This window comes from Gallinula chloropus (assembly GCF_964237585.1).
Source record: "Gallinula chloropus genome assembly, chromosome: 15".
NCBI classification, from domain to species: Eukaryota; Metazoa; Chordata; class Aves; order Gruiformes; family Rallidae; genus Gallinula; species Gallinula chloropus.
In genome coordinates, this window is record NC_140100.1 from 11351522 (window position 1) to 11364598 (window position 13077).

The 13077-nt window shown below is 58.6% G+C and overlaps 1 protein-coding gene across 1 annotated transcript; it reads left to right on the top strand.

Moving 5' to 3' along the window:
* Window positions 1-1703: 1703 nt before the first annotated feature.
* Window positions 1704-9084, top strand: CLEC19A (C-type lectin domain containing 19A; the record flags this gene model as incomplete). Its single annotated transcript, XM_084270984.1, has 5 exons — window positions 1704-1794; window positions 6780-6945; window positions 7435-7528; window positions 8109-8241; window positions 9005-9084. 5 exons carry the CDS (start codon window positions 1704-1706, stop codon window positions 9082-9084), a joined length of 564 nt encoding a protein of 187 aa, XP_084127110.1.
* Between the last annotated feature and the right edge of the window lie 3993 nt (window positions 9085-13077).

Here is a 13077-nt window from a genome sequence, read left to right on the forward strand (position 1 = left end):
TGCTCCCAGGGCTGCTCCGGGCTGGGAAAGCACCCCCCTCAGTTTGGGAAACAGGGAGGGAACCCTCAGTGCAGCTGCGGCACCAGCCGGCTCTGCGTGCACGACGTGCAGGGACTTTGCTGGGAGCGAAGCTGGTGCCCAGCTGCTGCCCCGGGCACGGAGCCGCCGGCACAGGGGACAGCCCGGGGGGCAGCCCGGGGGGCTCGGTGCTCCCGCCTGCGCTTGGTGGGGGGATGCTGCGGCCGTGGGTCTGTCATTGGAAAGAGGATTAAAGTTTCTCTGCACCTCAGCTTGGTTTTAAAGCGGAAATATTGGTGCTTTGGGAGTAGGTTAACACGCTCTGGGAGGTTTGTTCCACCGCTTGCTGGTTTTATCTGGGGACGCGGTGCAGCCAGGAAGGGAGAAGGCTCCCCTTGGCTCCCGTGTCCCCAGTTCCTTCGTTGTTAGTGGTCTGACACACCCATAGGCTTCTCCTGGAGCTGTGCCCTCCCAGCTCAGCGTATGGGGCAGCACAGGGGGAGTTTCCTTGAAGGGTTTTGTGGAATGCAGAGGAAATTCAGTCCATCCAAGCGATGGAGTTACTGCTCCCGGAGTGAGTCTGGATGCTGCCCTACACCTAAAGCTTTGCGCCACCTCAAAGTGTTTCTACTTGAACCTTGCCTGTGAATACGGCTCATCTCAATAGAAGTCCCAGGAAATGCTGATCTGTAGCTAAGGAAGCAAAGGGAAGCACTGAGTGTGCTCCTCAGCCCTTCATCCAACGCTGGAAATGGAGCAGGATTGGAGCTTGTGCTGATCCTGTTCCCCTTTACACCAGACTGTTTAAAATCTCGAGTTTATTAAAAAAAAAACCCCAAACACACAGAAAGGAGACATTCCAGCCCAAACTGACGGTCAGTACTGGCTGCTGCCTGGTGCCAAAGGGATCCTGCTGTTGCTGGGCTGCTCAGTCCCCACAGCCCGGCCAGGGAGATGTCCTGGAGCAGCCGGGGAGCCCCCGGCACCCCGTGTTCCCTGTCCCTCGAAGCGAATTGATCGCTCGTTAAAGACCAACGGCGACCACAGACGGGATGGTGAGGGGCTAAACCCCCCTCTCCACATTGCAGCCTGGGTCCCCCCCTGTCCCCAGCCCACTGCCCTGTGTTGGAACCGGCGGGAGGGGCACCAATTTTGGGCATCCCACCAGTAAAGGGTATCCCCGCAGGGGAGGGCAGCCAGCACGGCGGGGGGACACGGCATCACGCCTCAGCTGGGGAAGGGGGGGCTGTGGGGCAGAGAGGGGGTTTCTGTGCTTCCCTGCAGCCTCCAGCTTGTGACAAAGGGTCTTGGGGCACAGACACCCCCATCCCCAGCCTGGCCGCGGGCAAAGTCCGGGCAAAGGTCCCTGCGGTGGTCGCGGGGGTGTGGATGCAATGAGCGGGTCCGTGCTCAGCCGGGGGTGGGATAGGGAATGTGGATGCAATGAGCGCGTCCGTGCTCAGCCGGGGGTGGGATAGGGAGTGTGGATGCAATGAGCGCGTCCGGGCTCAGCTGGGGGTGGGGTGGGGGCGTGTGCCGCCGGGGGGAGGGAGCAGCACCGCGCCTATATCCACCGCCGCGCCGGCAGCCTCCTCCCCGCACAGCCCGGAGGTCCCGCGCCCGCCGGTAGCCCCGCACCCGGCCGCCCGCGGAGCCGGGGCAGCGCCGCGTCCTCGCTCCCCGCCATGGGCACCGGCTGGGCCGTGTGCGGGCTGCTGGCCGCCGCGCTGCTCGCCGCCCGGGCCTTCCCGCAGACCAACATCAAGATCAGCCAAGGTGAGTGCGGGGGTTGGCGCCGGGGAGCGCAGCGGAGCCTCCGGCGGGGCAGCCCCTGGCCCGAGTGCCGCCACCCCCAACCCCCCGAGAGCAGCTGGCTGTTTCTGCGCTGGGGGGGATGTGCCAGGAGGGGTCCCGGTCTCCTTCTCCATCTCCTGTCTCTGCTCCAGCTTTGTTTCCCCATGTTGGTGTGGGACAGTGTCCCCGACCCTTCCCTTCTTCATGGGGTGCCTTCTTTGGGGTGCCGTAGCCTTTCTTCAGGGTGCTCTGTGGGCCCTTCCTTCTTCATGGGGTGCTGTGGTCCCTTCCTTGGAGTGCCCCATGGGCCCTTGTGTCTTCATGGGGTGCTGTGGCCCTTCCCTTCTTTGGGGTGCCCCGTGGCCCTTCATGCATGGGTCCAGCGTGGGTGGCAGGACCAGTAGTAAGTGTGTGGATGGACACTCCTGGCAGGGCAGGCAATGGCACCGTGGCTCCCTGTTTAATTACTGACACTCACTGTGTGTGCAAAGTGAGCAGTAATAAGTGACACCCCCCCAGTCCTTGTTCCCCTTCTCGAGCGGTCAGTGGCTGTGGCTGCTTCATGTCACTCAGGGCTCTTGCAGACTTGTTCTGGGGGTGACACAGCCAAGTCTCTGCTCCAGGTTCCTTCGTGCCCCATTCGGTTTCTGGGGGGATGTGAGTGAAGTGGGGGCTCTGGAAGCGCCGTGCAGTGAGGCCGTGAGAAGGATGGACACAAGCCCAGCTTCCCTGCCAGACGCCTAATCCGTGGGAGCTTTGCCAAAACTAATTAAGGAGGGGAAAAAAAAGCCCCTTCAAGATAACTCCTATCAGTGCTGGCTGCAGGGGGGCTGCTGCTGGCGCCTGCTGGAGCCTGGCCACTCCAAACAGACGAGGTGGAAGATCAGAAGCTGTTAAAATCCAGCTTGGTTCTGTCATAGGCTCTAGCAGAGCCAAACCCTCTGTGTGGAGGGATGTGATTTCCAACAGGTCTGACCTAGGGCTTGAAGTTTTACATGGGAATCCGTAATGTCTGCTGCAAAAACACATCGGAGTGGGTTAAATACCACCCAGCTCTTAACTGAGCTTCATGTCTGTGTGTCTGTGCATCCTGTCCCCTCCTGCTCCATCCGCCCCCGGCACAAACAGCCCTCCTGTGAGCTGCTCCTGTCAAAGGTGGGTGCTAAAAACAAGACGTTTTCATCTGTCAAAGGCAGACAAATACTGTGAATCACATCAAGGTGGGATTGTGTCTCCATCACAGGATGGTGTCAGGGCTTGGGGACCTGCTCCTAAAGCTGTGGGTGACCCTCAGCACTGCACAGCAGCACTGCTTGCACGCTCCTGCTGCTGCATCCCTGCTCTGATGCTGCTCCTTTGGGTCCATGGATTGAGGAGGCAGTGGGCTGGCAGGTGTGGTGGGATGGAGGTCTGGCTCTGCTGGCTTCCCCAGCCTTGCTACAGGCTGCTCCTGCCAAACCTGTCGCAGGGGGTCCTGGGGCTGCCCTGCCCCATGGCTGCTGGCTCACTCATCCCCTGTAACTGCTGCTGCTCTGGCAGTGCCAGCGCATGGTAAAGCTGTGCAGCTAGTCCTGCCCGGGGTCCTGAGCAGGTCCCCTGTGTGGGTGAGCACCAGGATGTTGTCCTGAGCCCTGGCTCCAACCACAGGCTGGGCTCCCTGCCCCTCACCCCACCCATCGCAGCCCTTGGAGGGGCTTTGCCTGCAGCTCTGCCCAGGGAAGGACCCAGCTTGCATGCGACAGGGATCTCCTCAGCTCTTCTCTGTTGGCATCCGCTTCAGACAAGCCTCTTGGGCGTTGATGGACGCCCTCCAAGCCCAGCTGCTTGCCAAGAGCTGAAGAGGGGTTTGCTTTTCCAGGTCAGATGGCAGCACTACCTTAGGGGTGAGCCAACTTTCAAGACCAAGCCTTTTGGTGAGGTGTCTCCTGATATCTCTAAGCTCTTTGATAAGTCATCAGCTGTTAACAAAACAGAGCCCATCAATGCTCTGCAGCAAGAAGAGCATCTGCTGCCAGCACTGACTTGGTCCAGCCTGCTGCCCAAAGCCCTTTGGCAGAGCTGCAGTCCCCCAAGGAGTCTTCCATGAACAAGCATCTCTTGCCAACCTTGTCCCATCTCCAAACTTCCCACCTCAAATCTGCTGGAGATGAGGCAGCCTTGTGCCTGGGGATGAAGCTGTTCAGGAAACCCTCCCTGCTCTTCCCACTGAGCCAGTCAGAGCCATGCTGTTGGTGTTTTATCTCCTTCAGTAGCATCTTGGAATACAAAAGCCCCCAAGGATATCATGTGAAAGTGGCTGGGGTTTTCTTGGTGAATTATTTCTGTCTGGAAAGTGGCCACTTGGAAGGGAAACTTCTTGGCAGAGCAGTGCCAGCTCCTGCAAGACTTTGACAAGTTATTTTTCCTGGTGGGTCTTGGCTAGGAAGTAAATAAATAGAAAGGCTCTGGTTCTGTTGGCACTTCCACAAATCCAGAGAGCACAAAGTTTTCTTCCTGCCCCCAGATCCTTGTTTCTGAGCTGGGAACAGCTGCCTGATGTGTGATCTTGTCCTCATCTGAGGTTGGACATCTCTGTCTGGATGGTGCTGTATTAACACACGGCCCTGACCTCACAACTGCTGCCTGAAACTTGGTGAAGGGAAGTGGGACTATTGCCATCCCTTCTCACCAGGACTTTGGGGACAAGGGGATGAGCTGACTTGGTGTCACCAGGAGCCCCCATCCCACCGGCAGCAGCTGTGCTGCTCCTGCCCTGTGCTGTGGGCACTTAAAAGTGAGGGTCCAGTCTAAAGAGCCCCCAGATGCTTCTCCTGTCCCCTTTGAGATCAGAATGCCCCCAGCAGCTGCTGCCTTGGGTTGTGAGGTTTTCCTATATCCTATTTTTTTGTGGGCTTCTGCTAAAGTAGCCCCTGAAGACCCCAGATACAGCTGCACCCCCAGTCATTCCTGCTGGTTAAACTGGGAGCAGTGGCTCTCCAGAGACAGCCAGAGCCTCTGATCCTGACCCAAGAGCAGAGATGCTAATTAAATGCTGACCTCCCATACTTTCCTTTTTGGTATATTTAACCTTAAATTCCTTCAGGCACCTCTGGCTCTCTGAAGCTCATCAAATTAATGCTACCTAATGGGAAGCAGTACAGGATAACAAAGGAGGACTGTCTCCATCTCTGCCTCGGTTCTGGCTGCTCTGAACAAAGCCAGGGGGATTTTTGTGGGGGGATTGGACCCAGGGCACCCCCATCTTGGACCCAGGGCACCTTGTGCCTGCTGCAATTAGCACTTGGGAGTGAAGGGCCCCGTTTGCTGGGGATGCTGCTGGGTCAGAGCCTGTGAATTTTGCCACTGTGCTGCCAGAGGTGAGGAGTTTCTTGAGGCATTTCACAGCCCCTGTAATAAAGTCTCGGTGGTGCCTGTCTGCCGCAGACCCCCGGTGTGCCCATGGGGGGCAGGGGGGTGGGCAGTGACCTGGAGCTGCTAGGAGTAGATCCCAGCCCAATCCTGGATGGGGGGCCATGCCTCCTCTGCAGCCATGCTCTGAAGCTGAAGTCTCATCCTGCAGGTTTGACCCTCTGCCCTTGGTTGCTTTGCTTTTGGCAGGGACAGGGACCCATGCCCAGTGCCCTGTGGGGAGGGGGCTTGGCTCCCAGGGACTTACACCAGCTCCTGGCACCCCTGCTCCTCCTGCTTTGCTGCTGCAGCAGCACCGATGTGTGTGTTTCACTCTCCCAGATACCGGGATGGCTGGGTGTGAAACTGTTCCTTTTGCCTCCAGCCCCTTCCCTCTGCAGCCCCCAGCTTGTGCTGGCAAGGGTGGGAGAGCCCCTTGCTGCTGGCCATGGGCTTGTGGCAGGGGTCCAGAGCTGCTCCCAGCCATGGCTCTGTTAGAGAGGGGGTCCTGAGGCAGGGGCGATGGGGTGGCAGCCCCATGGGGTTTGGCACAGCGGCTGCTAAGGGTGGTCAGCTCGGCCTCTGCACCATGCCTGGATGGGGGGGGGGGAAGGCTCTTTGTGTTTATGGCTTGTTGGGTGCGTGACAGGAGGGGCTGGGGGGGCTGGTGCCCCTTTGCAGAGCACTCAGAGATCCCCATGTGATGAAACATGAAATTACTGCCCTGGGGCAGGGAAGGATTCAGCTCTGCAAAGGCCCCTTGCTGTCCCTCTCCTTTCCCCATGCCTGCCCCTCTCACCGCCCCATGTCCTGCACTGCTCTGCCAGGGCTTTGTCCCCGCTGCCCCAGGGAAGCCATCCCCCCACCCCAGCCCCTCAGCACTGGAGCCCTGACCTCTCAGGGCTTGAGCCTGTTACCTGCTCGGATAGCTTCATGGCATCCGATGTGCGCTGCAGCCCTGCTCCCCCCAACCCCCCACCCCCTGCTCGCTCCGGCGGCACCACTGACCCCAGGCTGGGACCCCCCAGGGGATCTGGGGCTGGCTTCAGGGAAGCCAGTGCCGCCCCCCAGGGCTCAAAGCCTCAGGGAGCCAAGGAGACGTTTGCAAGTTTTGGGGTTCCGTGTGTGTTGGTGTTGGGGGGTGTGGTGCCCGTGTGCCGCATCCTCCCTGTGTGACGTGGAGGGGGTTGGGAAGAGGCGCTGACGCCGCTGTGAGCAGCGAGGGCTCCAGAAACACCTCCCACTCCCCAAAATGGCCCATTTGGGGCATATCTCACGCTGGGCAGCGGAGAGGGAGGAGGTTCTGGCAGTGGGAAGCCATTTCCAGGGCTGAACCCCAAGGTGTGTGGACGTGCCCAGCTCCATCTGCCTGTCCTGGGGACACAGGGAGGGGGTTTGCTCGGGAGCAGGTGGTCAGAGCGTGGCCATAACCTATCAGCCCCCAGCTGTCAGCTCCCATCCCAGCACAGCAGCTCCAGGAGAGGGGAGAGGAGCCCTTATCTTGGTTTTCCACAGCAGAGGTCAGTGCCTTTATTTTAAGCACTTGCCCAGCTGCCGGATGCCCTCTGCTCTGCCCCCAGCCATGCCTGAGCCCGTCCACGCGTACTCCTGCCCGCTCTTCTGGACCGAGTACGAAGGCCACTGCTACCGGTACTTCCCCATCAACAAAACCTGGGCTGAAGCCGACCTCTACTGTGCAGAGTTCTCCATCGGCATCAGGTCAGCCAAGCTGGCTTCCATCCACAGGTGAGGGGCACGGAAAGGCACCACCCCACCCTGGTATGGCATGGGGGTAGGGGGGGAAATGGGGACTAGGTCCCTTTCCCACAGCTCAGTCTCTGCCAGCTGCAGGCTTGTGTTCCACCCACCTCTGGCACACCGAGCATCCTCTGCACCCCATGCATCCCTCTGCACCTCAAGCTTTCCCTGTAGCAGCCACCAGGTCAAGCCTGATGCCCTGGGTGATGTAGAAAATGCCTTTTCCCAGCCTGGCAGGGGGTAGTGTGCCCTAAATTCCCCAAACCCGCATCTTTTACCCCTGGAAAAGGGATAGAAATCAAAGCCAATTACACAGGCTTCCCCCATTCCATCTCCTGGTGCCTCTCATGCAGACTCAGGGCAGCAACTGGCAGCAGGGAGGAGAGGGGGATGGCCATGCAACAGGGTGGGTGCCTGGGGCTCTGCCCCCCACTGTCCCCCACCCCACAGCAGCCCCCTGTTGCTCTGTTTCACCAGCTGGGAGGAGAACGTCTTCGTGTACGACCTGGTGAACAGCCGTGTGCCCGGCATCCCCACCGACATCTGGACGGGGCTCAATGACCTGCGGCAGGTGAGAGCATCCCATAATCCCGTGGGAAACAGCTTGGGAATGTGCACTTCCCGGCCTTTTCCTGCTGGAAACCCGGTCGGTTTCCTTCTTCACCCCTTTGATCAGGTGGGGGCAAAGGAGCCATTGCACAGTGCCTGGGGGGAAGCCAAAGCCATCCTTCCATCCCCTCTGCTTTCAGAGGAGAAATGTTACTGGGATCAATAGATTAATAATTGCTAATTATTCACAGCATATTGTACTGGTGGATTCACAGAGGGGGTGTTGTGCTGGGGGCCCAAGCAGAGCGAATAAACCAATAATGTCTCCAAGGACAGGGACCACCATGTCATGTTGGGTGCTTGTCATGCTTGGGAAAGGGATGGGAAAGGGAAAAGGAACACACAATTGAGTGGGGGTGAGTTTCTGGGCTTCCCTTGGTGGGACCACTGTGAGTGCTGGGGCTTTGTGGGGTGAGATTTTTAACCCAAACGAGCTGTGTGGCACCGGGTATGGGGACAGGGATGTGGGATACACGGCAGTGGGATCCCCGGCGTGCGCAGCTCTGCCATGGCCGTGCCCTTCTCCCCTCACCCTGCCCCAGGAGGGTCACTTCGAGTGGACCGACGGCTCCTCCTACGACTACCACTACTGGGACGGCAGCCAGCCCGACGACGGGATCCACTCCATCCCCGAGGAGGAGGACTGTGTGCAGATCTGGTACAGGCACAGCAGTGGTGAGTGCTGGGCCAGGGCTGGGGGCACCTTAAATCTGAATTGCAGGCAAGAAATCCCATCTGCCATGGCTTGTGCCTTGCTGAGGAGGCCGCTGGCAGGCTGAGGGCTTGTGTTTGAGTAGTTTCTTATTGTTTTCTGTATTTCCTCGTAGAGAAGGGATGTGTTTTCTCTTGCACCACGCACACATGTGCATACACACACACTCTCCCTTCCCCCAGTTCACAGCCTGTCTCTCTCCCCTGCCATGACAGGAGTTAAGCATCACCCACTTGAAAGGATTCCTGAATTTAGTCAAAGGTCAAATTTTCCCATTTCTCCTCCCCTGGGAATGGGAAACTCCCATGCAGCCCATGGGAACACCCCTTGGTTATCATCTCTCCCCTCCCTTGCTCAGGCCAAGGGAAGACTCTGCTTGGGTGATAATCCCACCTCATACCCACATTTCTGGGGAGAGTGTGAAGGGGCACCTGGACCTCGTGGATGTACCTAAATGCCCTGTCCGTGTGCAACCTGTTGATACTTTGTGGAGTACTGGGACGTGTTTAGTGCCCCCCTCCCCATCCTGTGCTGGTGCCAGGGCCAGGCATCCCCACCAGCATCCCCAGGATAGAGATGGGATGCTGGGAGCAGCCCAAGCAGGGGGACACCCTGGGAAAGCCCCCCATCAGCAGCAGGAGCTCCTGGTCTGGAGAGTGGTGCATGGTTACCTCCTTCCACCTTGTGCTGGCTAACGCCTTGGGGTTTATTTGGGGGGGCGGGTAGCGCTGCGCTCCTGGAATGACAACGCCTGTGGCAGAGCCTTCCCCTTCGTCTGCAAGATCCCCTCGCTGGCCCTGGACTGAGGCTGCCGGCGCTTCCCGCGTCCGTCCGTCCGTCCCCCCGGTCTGGGTCATCTCTCCATCCGCACCAGGGAAGCGCGGACGCGGTGCGGGCGCTGAGAGCTGCGGGGCTGCTCCGCATCCCCAGCCAGACCCTGGCTGTGACATCCTCCTGCCAGCGCCACGGGGACGAACCTGGTGCTCATGGCAGATGGTGCTGGAGCTGCGTTAAACAGCCATGGAGCCCCCGGCCCTGAGCCCAGCGGTGGGTTTGGGACTGAGAGCTCAGCGTGCTGGAGGAAACCCGCAGCGTTCCCGGAGCACCGAAGCCTCTGCACCGCACTGTAGCCACGTGCAGGAGATGATTTTGCTCCTTGAGCTGTGAGGAGTGGGGGAAGAAGTGTTATTTTCTGATAAATTATGCAAAATGCCTCCTCAAATAAACAGCAAGCAGCAGGTAAGGGCTCCTCCATCCTTCCAGCAGCGGCTCCCGGGGGATGCAGGGGCTTGTGCAGCAGGAGCTGGGTTACCCCAGCCTGCTCTGCATCAGAAAGCTGTGTTGGGGGGAAGCAGGCATTGGGAAGTTTATTTTACTGACCCCGCCTATGGGCTGGGGTCCCTGGGGCAATGTGATGCACACCCTGCCCTCTCCTGGTCCTCCACCAGCTACAGCACCACACGGGGTGTACGGGGATGCTCAGCACCCCACAGTTTCACTGGGCCAGACCTTGCCCAGCCCTGCACAGCATCCAGGGGGCTTTGTGAGGGATGGGTTGCAGGGGCTACTGCCTCCTCCTCCAGCCCCTTGCCCTCTCCTGGGAGGGATGTGTCCCTTTTGTCCCTGCTCCAGCAAAGTCTGGGGGCACCAAAAGAGCCGAGACAGCCCTGTGCTTCCTCACCTGAGCTGCTGCCTGAGGAGATGAGCAAAAACATCCTCACAAAAGTGTCCCATCTCTCTTGGTGGCACCATCTTGGAGAGGTAATGTGCCAAAACAAAGGCTTCCCAGAGTGATTACGGTGGGGGGGATGAGGTAAGGAAGTGACCACGGCTCTGCCAGGGGCTGTTACAGGCTTCTCAGGGGTCTTCAGCTGGGAGAGAAACTGCAGAACTTGGTGGGGGTAATAGTGGTGGGACGTGTGTTGGAGCAGGCTTCTGACATGAGCCAAGCCAACAATACCATCTTACCTACTCACTTGAAACCAAGAAATGACAGAGAGACGCTCACAGAATCGAATCACCAGTGAAACCACAGAGCTCCTGTGTCCAGCACCCCCCTGAAACACTGATGTGCAGGATCAGACCCACAGCGGCGCAATGGGCTTGAGCAGCCGCCCTGGGTGTATTTGGATGGGGCCCAGCATACCCTGCTGATCCCCCCATACTCACCCCAGGTCAGGGTGATGGAGGGATGCTGCTGTGTGGTGCTGAGCTCCGTCCAGCACCCTGGGCTGCCTCTACCCTGTTCCTTTTGCCAGTTGCTGCCACGTCCCCTCTCCAGAGGAGCCAGGGGCTGGTCACAGCTGGGGCTCTGGGCACCCTGAGCCAAAACCCCATTATTTTAAATTCTTTTTCCCCCCTGCAAGTGGGCTGAGCTGTTTCAGAAGAAAGGTTAAAACCTTCCCTTGGGAAAGTGCCTGAGGAACTGGGCCCTACTGTGGCTACAGCTATGTGCAGTGGGGAGACCGATGCAGGCTGTCGGCTCCAATCAACGTCCTCATTTCCAGGTAAAAGGAACAGCACATGTGTGACCCCCAAGTCAGGACCAAAGTTAATAAGGGCTTTGTTTTGCCGCCACCCTGCGCTTTCTCCCCAGGCTCCAGGGTCTGTCCTTCCAAAAATCCCAACCCCAACCCATCTCTGCCCTCCCTGGTGTCTTCTGCTTCACAGGAACCCAGTAAAATTCAGAAGGCAACGGGAGTTTTCACTTTCCTAATGAACTTCCAGTGGCTCTGTCGAGGTGTGTGGAGGGTGGGATGCACCCTTCCCCTCAGCACAGATGGTCCAGCTCCTCAGCTGACCTCTCAGCTTTATTTCTCTGTGCTCCTTGACTTACAGCCTGAACTCCCCTCTGGCTGCGCCTGTCTCTGCCCTGTCTCTCTGTATGGCACAGGGAAGCCCCGCAGCAGTAGGACGCTCCCACCCCTCCCCAGCACATCACGTGTGAGCCACAGATACTGGGGCATCCTTTGATGTCTCTGAGGTGTTTTTATAGGGGCCAAACATCCTCCTTTCCAACACATGGAAGCTGGGGTAAGTGTGAGCATCGTGTGATGCAGCCTGGGACTGAACACAAGTCATTACCTGTTGGTGACAAATGTCTTCACTCCCCTGTGCCCCCATTTCATGGGTGGTAGAGACAGTATTGCCCCTGGGCAGAGAGTGGCAGCACCACCTCTCTCTTTTTTATTTATAGCTATTTTTTGACCATTATTATTCTTTCTTTGCCCACTGCTGGGTGTCTGGGGCTGGGAAGACAAGAGCTGTGCTGTGTGCTGCTGGTGGGATGCTGCCAGCCAGCAGCCCCAGGCGCAGGCAGCCTGGCCCTGACTTTCCTCCCTGACGCCTAAGCTTGGCTGCTCACGTGGCTGGGCTGGGCTGTCCTTTCCTGGGTTAATTTGGGAATATTCTCCTCCATGCACACCCTGAGGGTGAGCTTTTCCTTGGCCATCTCCTCTGCTGCCCTGCTTTCCCTGGGTCTAACGGCCTGTGCCTGGCTCCTGCCCCGGGGCGGGCGTGCTGCAGAGCGGGTGCCTCTGACAGCAACAAAACCATCCCAGGGCCAGAAGCCAGGCTGCCAGCAGCTCAGCCAGTGAATTACAGCCGTGTGCTGGCTGTGGCACTGCTGTCCAGCACCAGACCAACCCCCAGACCACAAGGTAAGTCCTATCAGTGTGGTGGCCTCAGCATTAACCCCCCAGCTGGGATGTCCCTCCTGCTCTGGGGGAAGGTTTTCCCACCCTATGGGGCTGCTGCTGGGAAGGAGTTGGGTGATGGGAGCAGTGGAGACAGACTCAGGTGGGCAGGGGGCTTGGTTGAGATGGCACCAAAACAAGAGCCCAAGCCAGGAGCAGAGGCAGGTTTATAAACTCTGTGTGCAGCTGGTGGGAGGTGGCACCTTAATTAATGGCAAAAGCTGAGCGAAGCTTCAAGCAGGGCCAGCTCCCCCCCACTCAGCTCATTGCTGCTGGGGGCTCATCCATCCTGGGGGTCTCCTGGCTTAGGGTGGGGGCTGCCTCACACCAGCATCAGCACCCATTTCACTGTTGATTGCCCCTTATCAGCACCCCAAAAGTCTCCTGGTCTTTTGTGGCCAAGGATTTCTAAGCAAACCCACCCTGATGGGGAGTGGGGGTGTGTGGCTCAGCAGCCCCTCTCCCTTTCAGCACAGAGCTCTGCAGCACAGACCCCTGAAAGGGGTTTTTTTGTTCCCTGTGTTGCATTGCTGGGGTTGCTAACTCAGCTGGGAACTTCCACTCCTGAGGCTGAGCCAAGTGCTGGAGACGCTGCCTCTCAGCCAGCCAGTGCAGGATTCCTGCTGTGGTTTCTGCTCGTAAAAGCAGTCAGCCTTGAAGGACACAGTGCCCAAGGCTGGTGACATCCCGGCCCGTACCAGGACTGTGGGTGCCCAGGAGCCAGCTGGCCAGGCTGGAGCTTCCTGGGCAGATGAGTGCAGGTACCTCTCAGCCATTCCTGGTGCCGGGTGCCGTGCTCCTGCCGCACTGGTGACCGAAACGCAGCCACACTGGGGCATCTGCAAAAAAGGAATGAAAAGGAAAAAAAAAGCCTAGTCCAGCTCCTGGGGTTACCATGGCAACTAGATATTTGCTCATTTGTATTTCCTGATGATTACGCCGGGCTGCTGATTGTGCTGTTCACACAGCCCTGTTCCGAGGGGCTGATGGATGGCTGAGGCTCAGGGCTGTGTGGGAGCCACTGGTGCTGCCATCAAGCTGATCGCTGAAGGGGAACTGTGTGAGATGGGGTGTGATGTATGGTATAACCCACCCCTCCTGCCA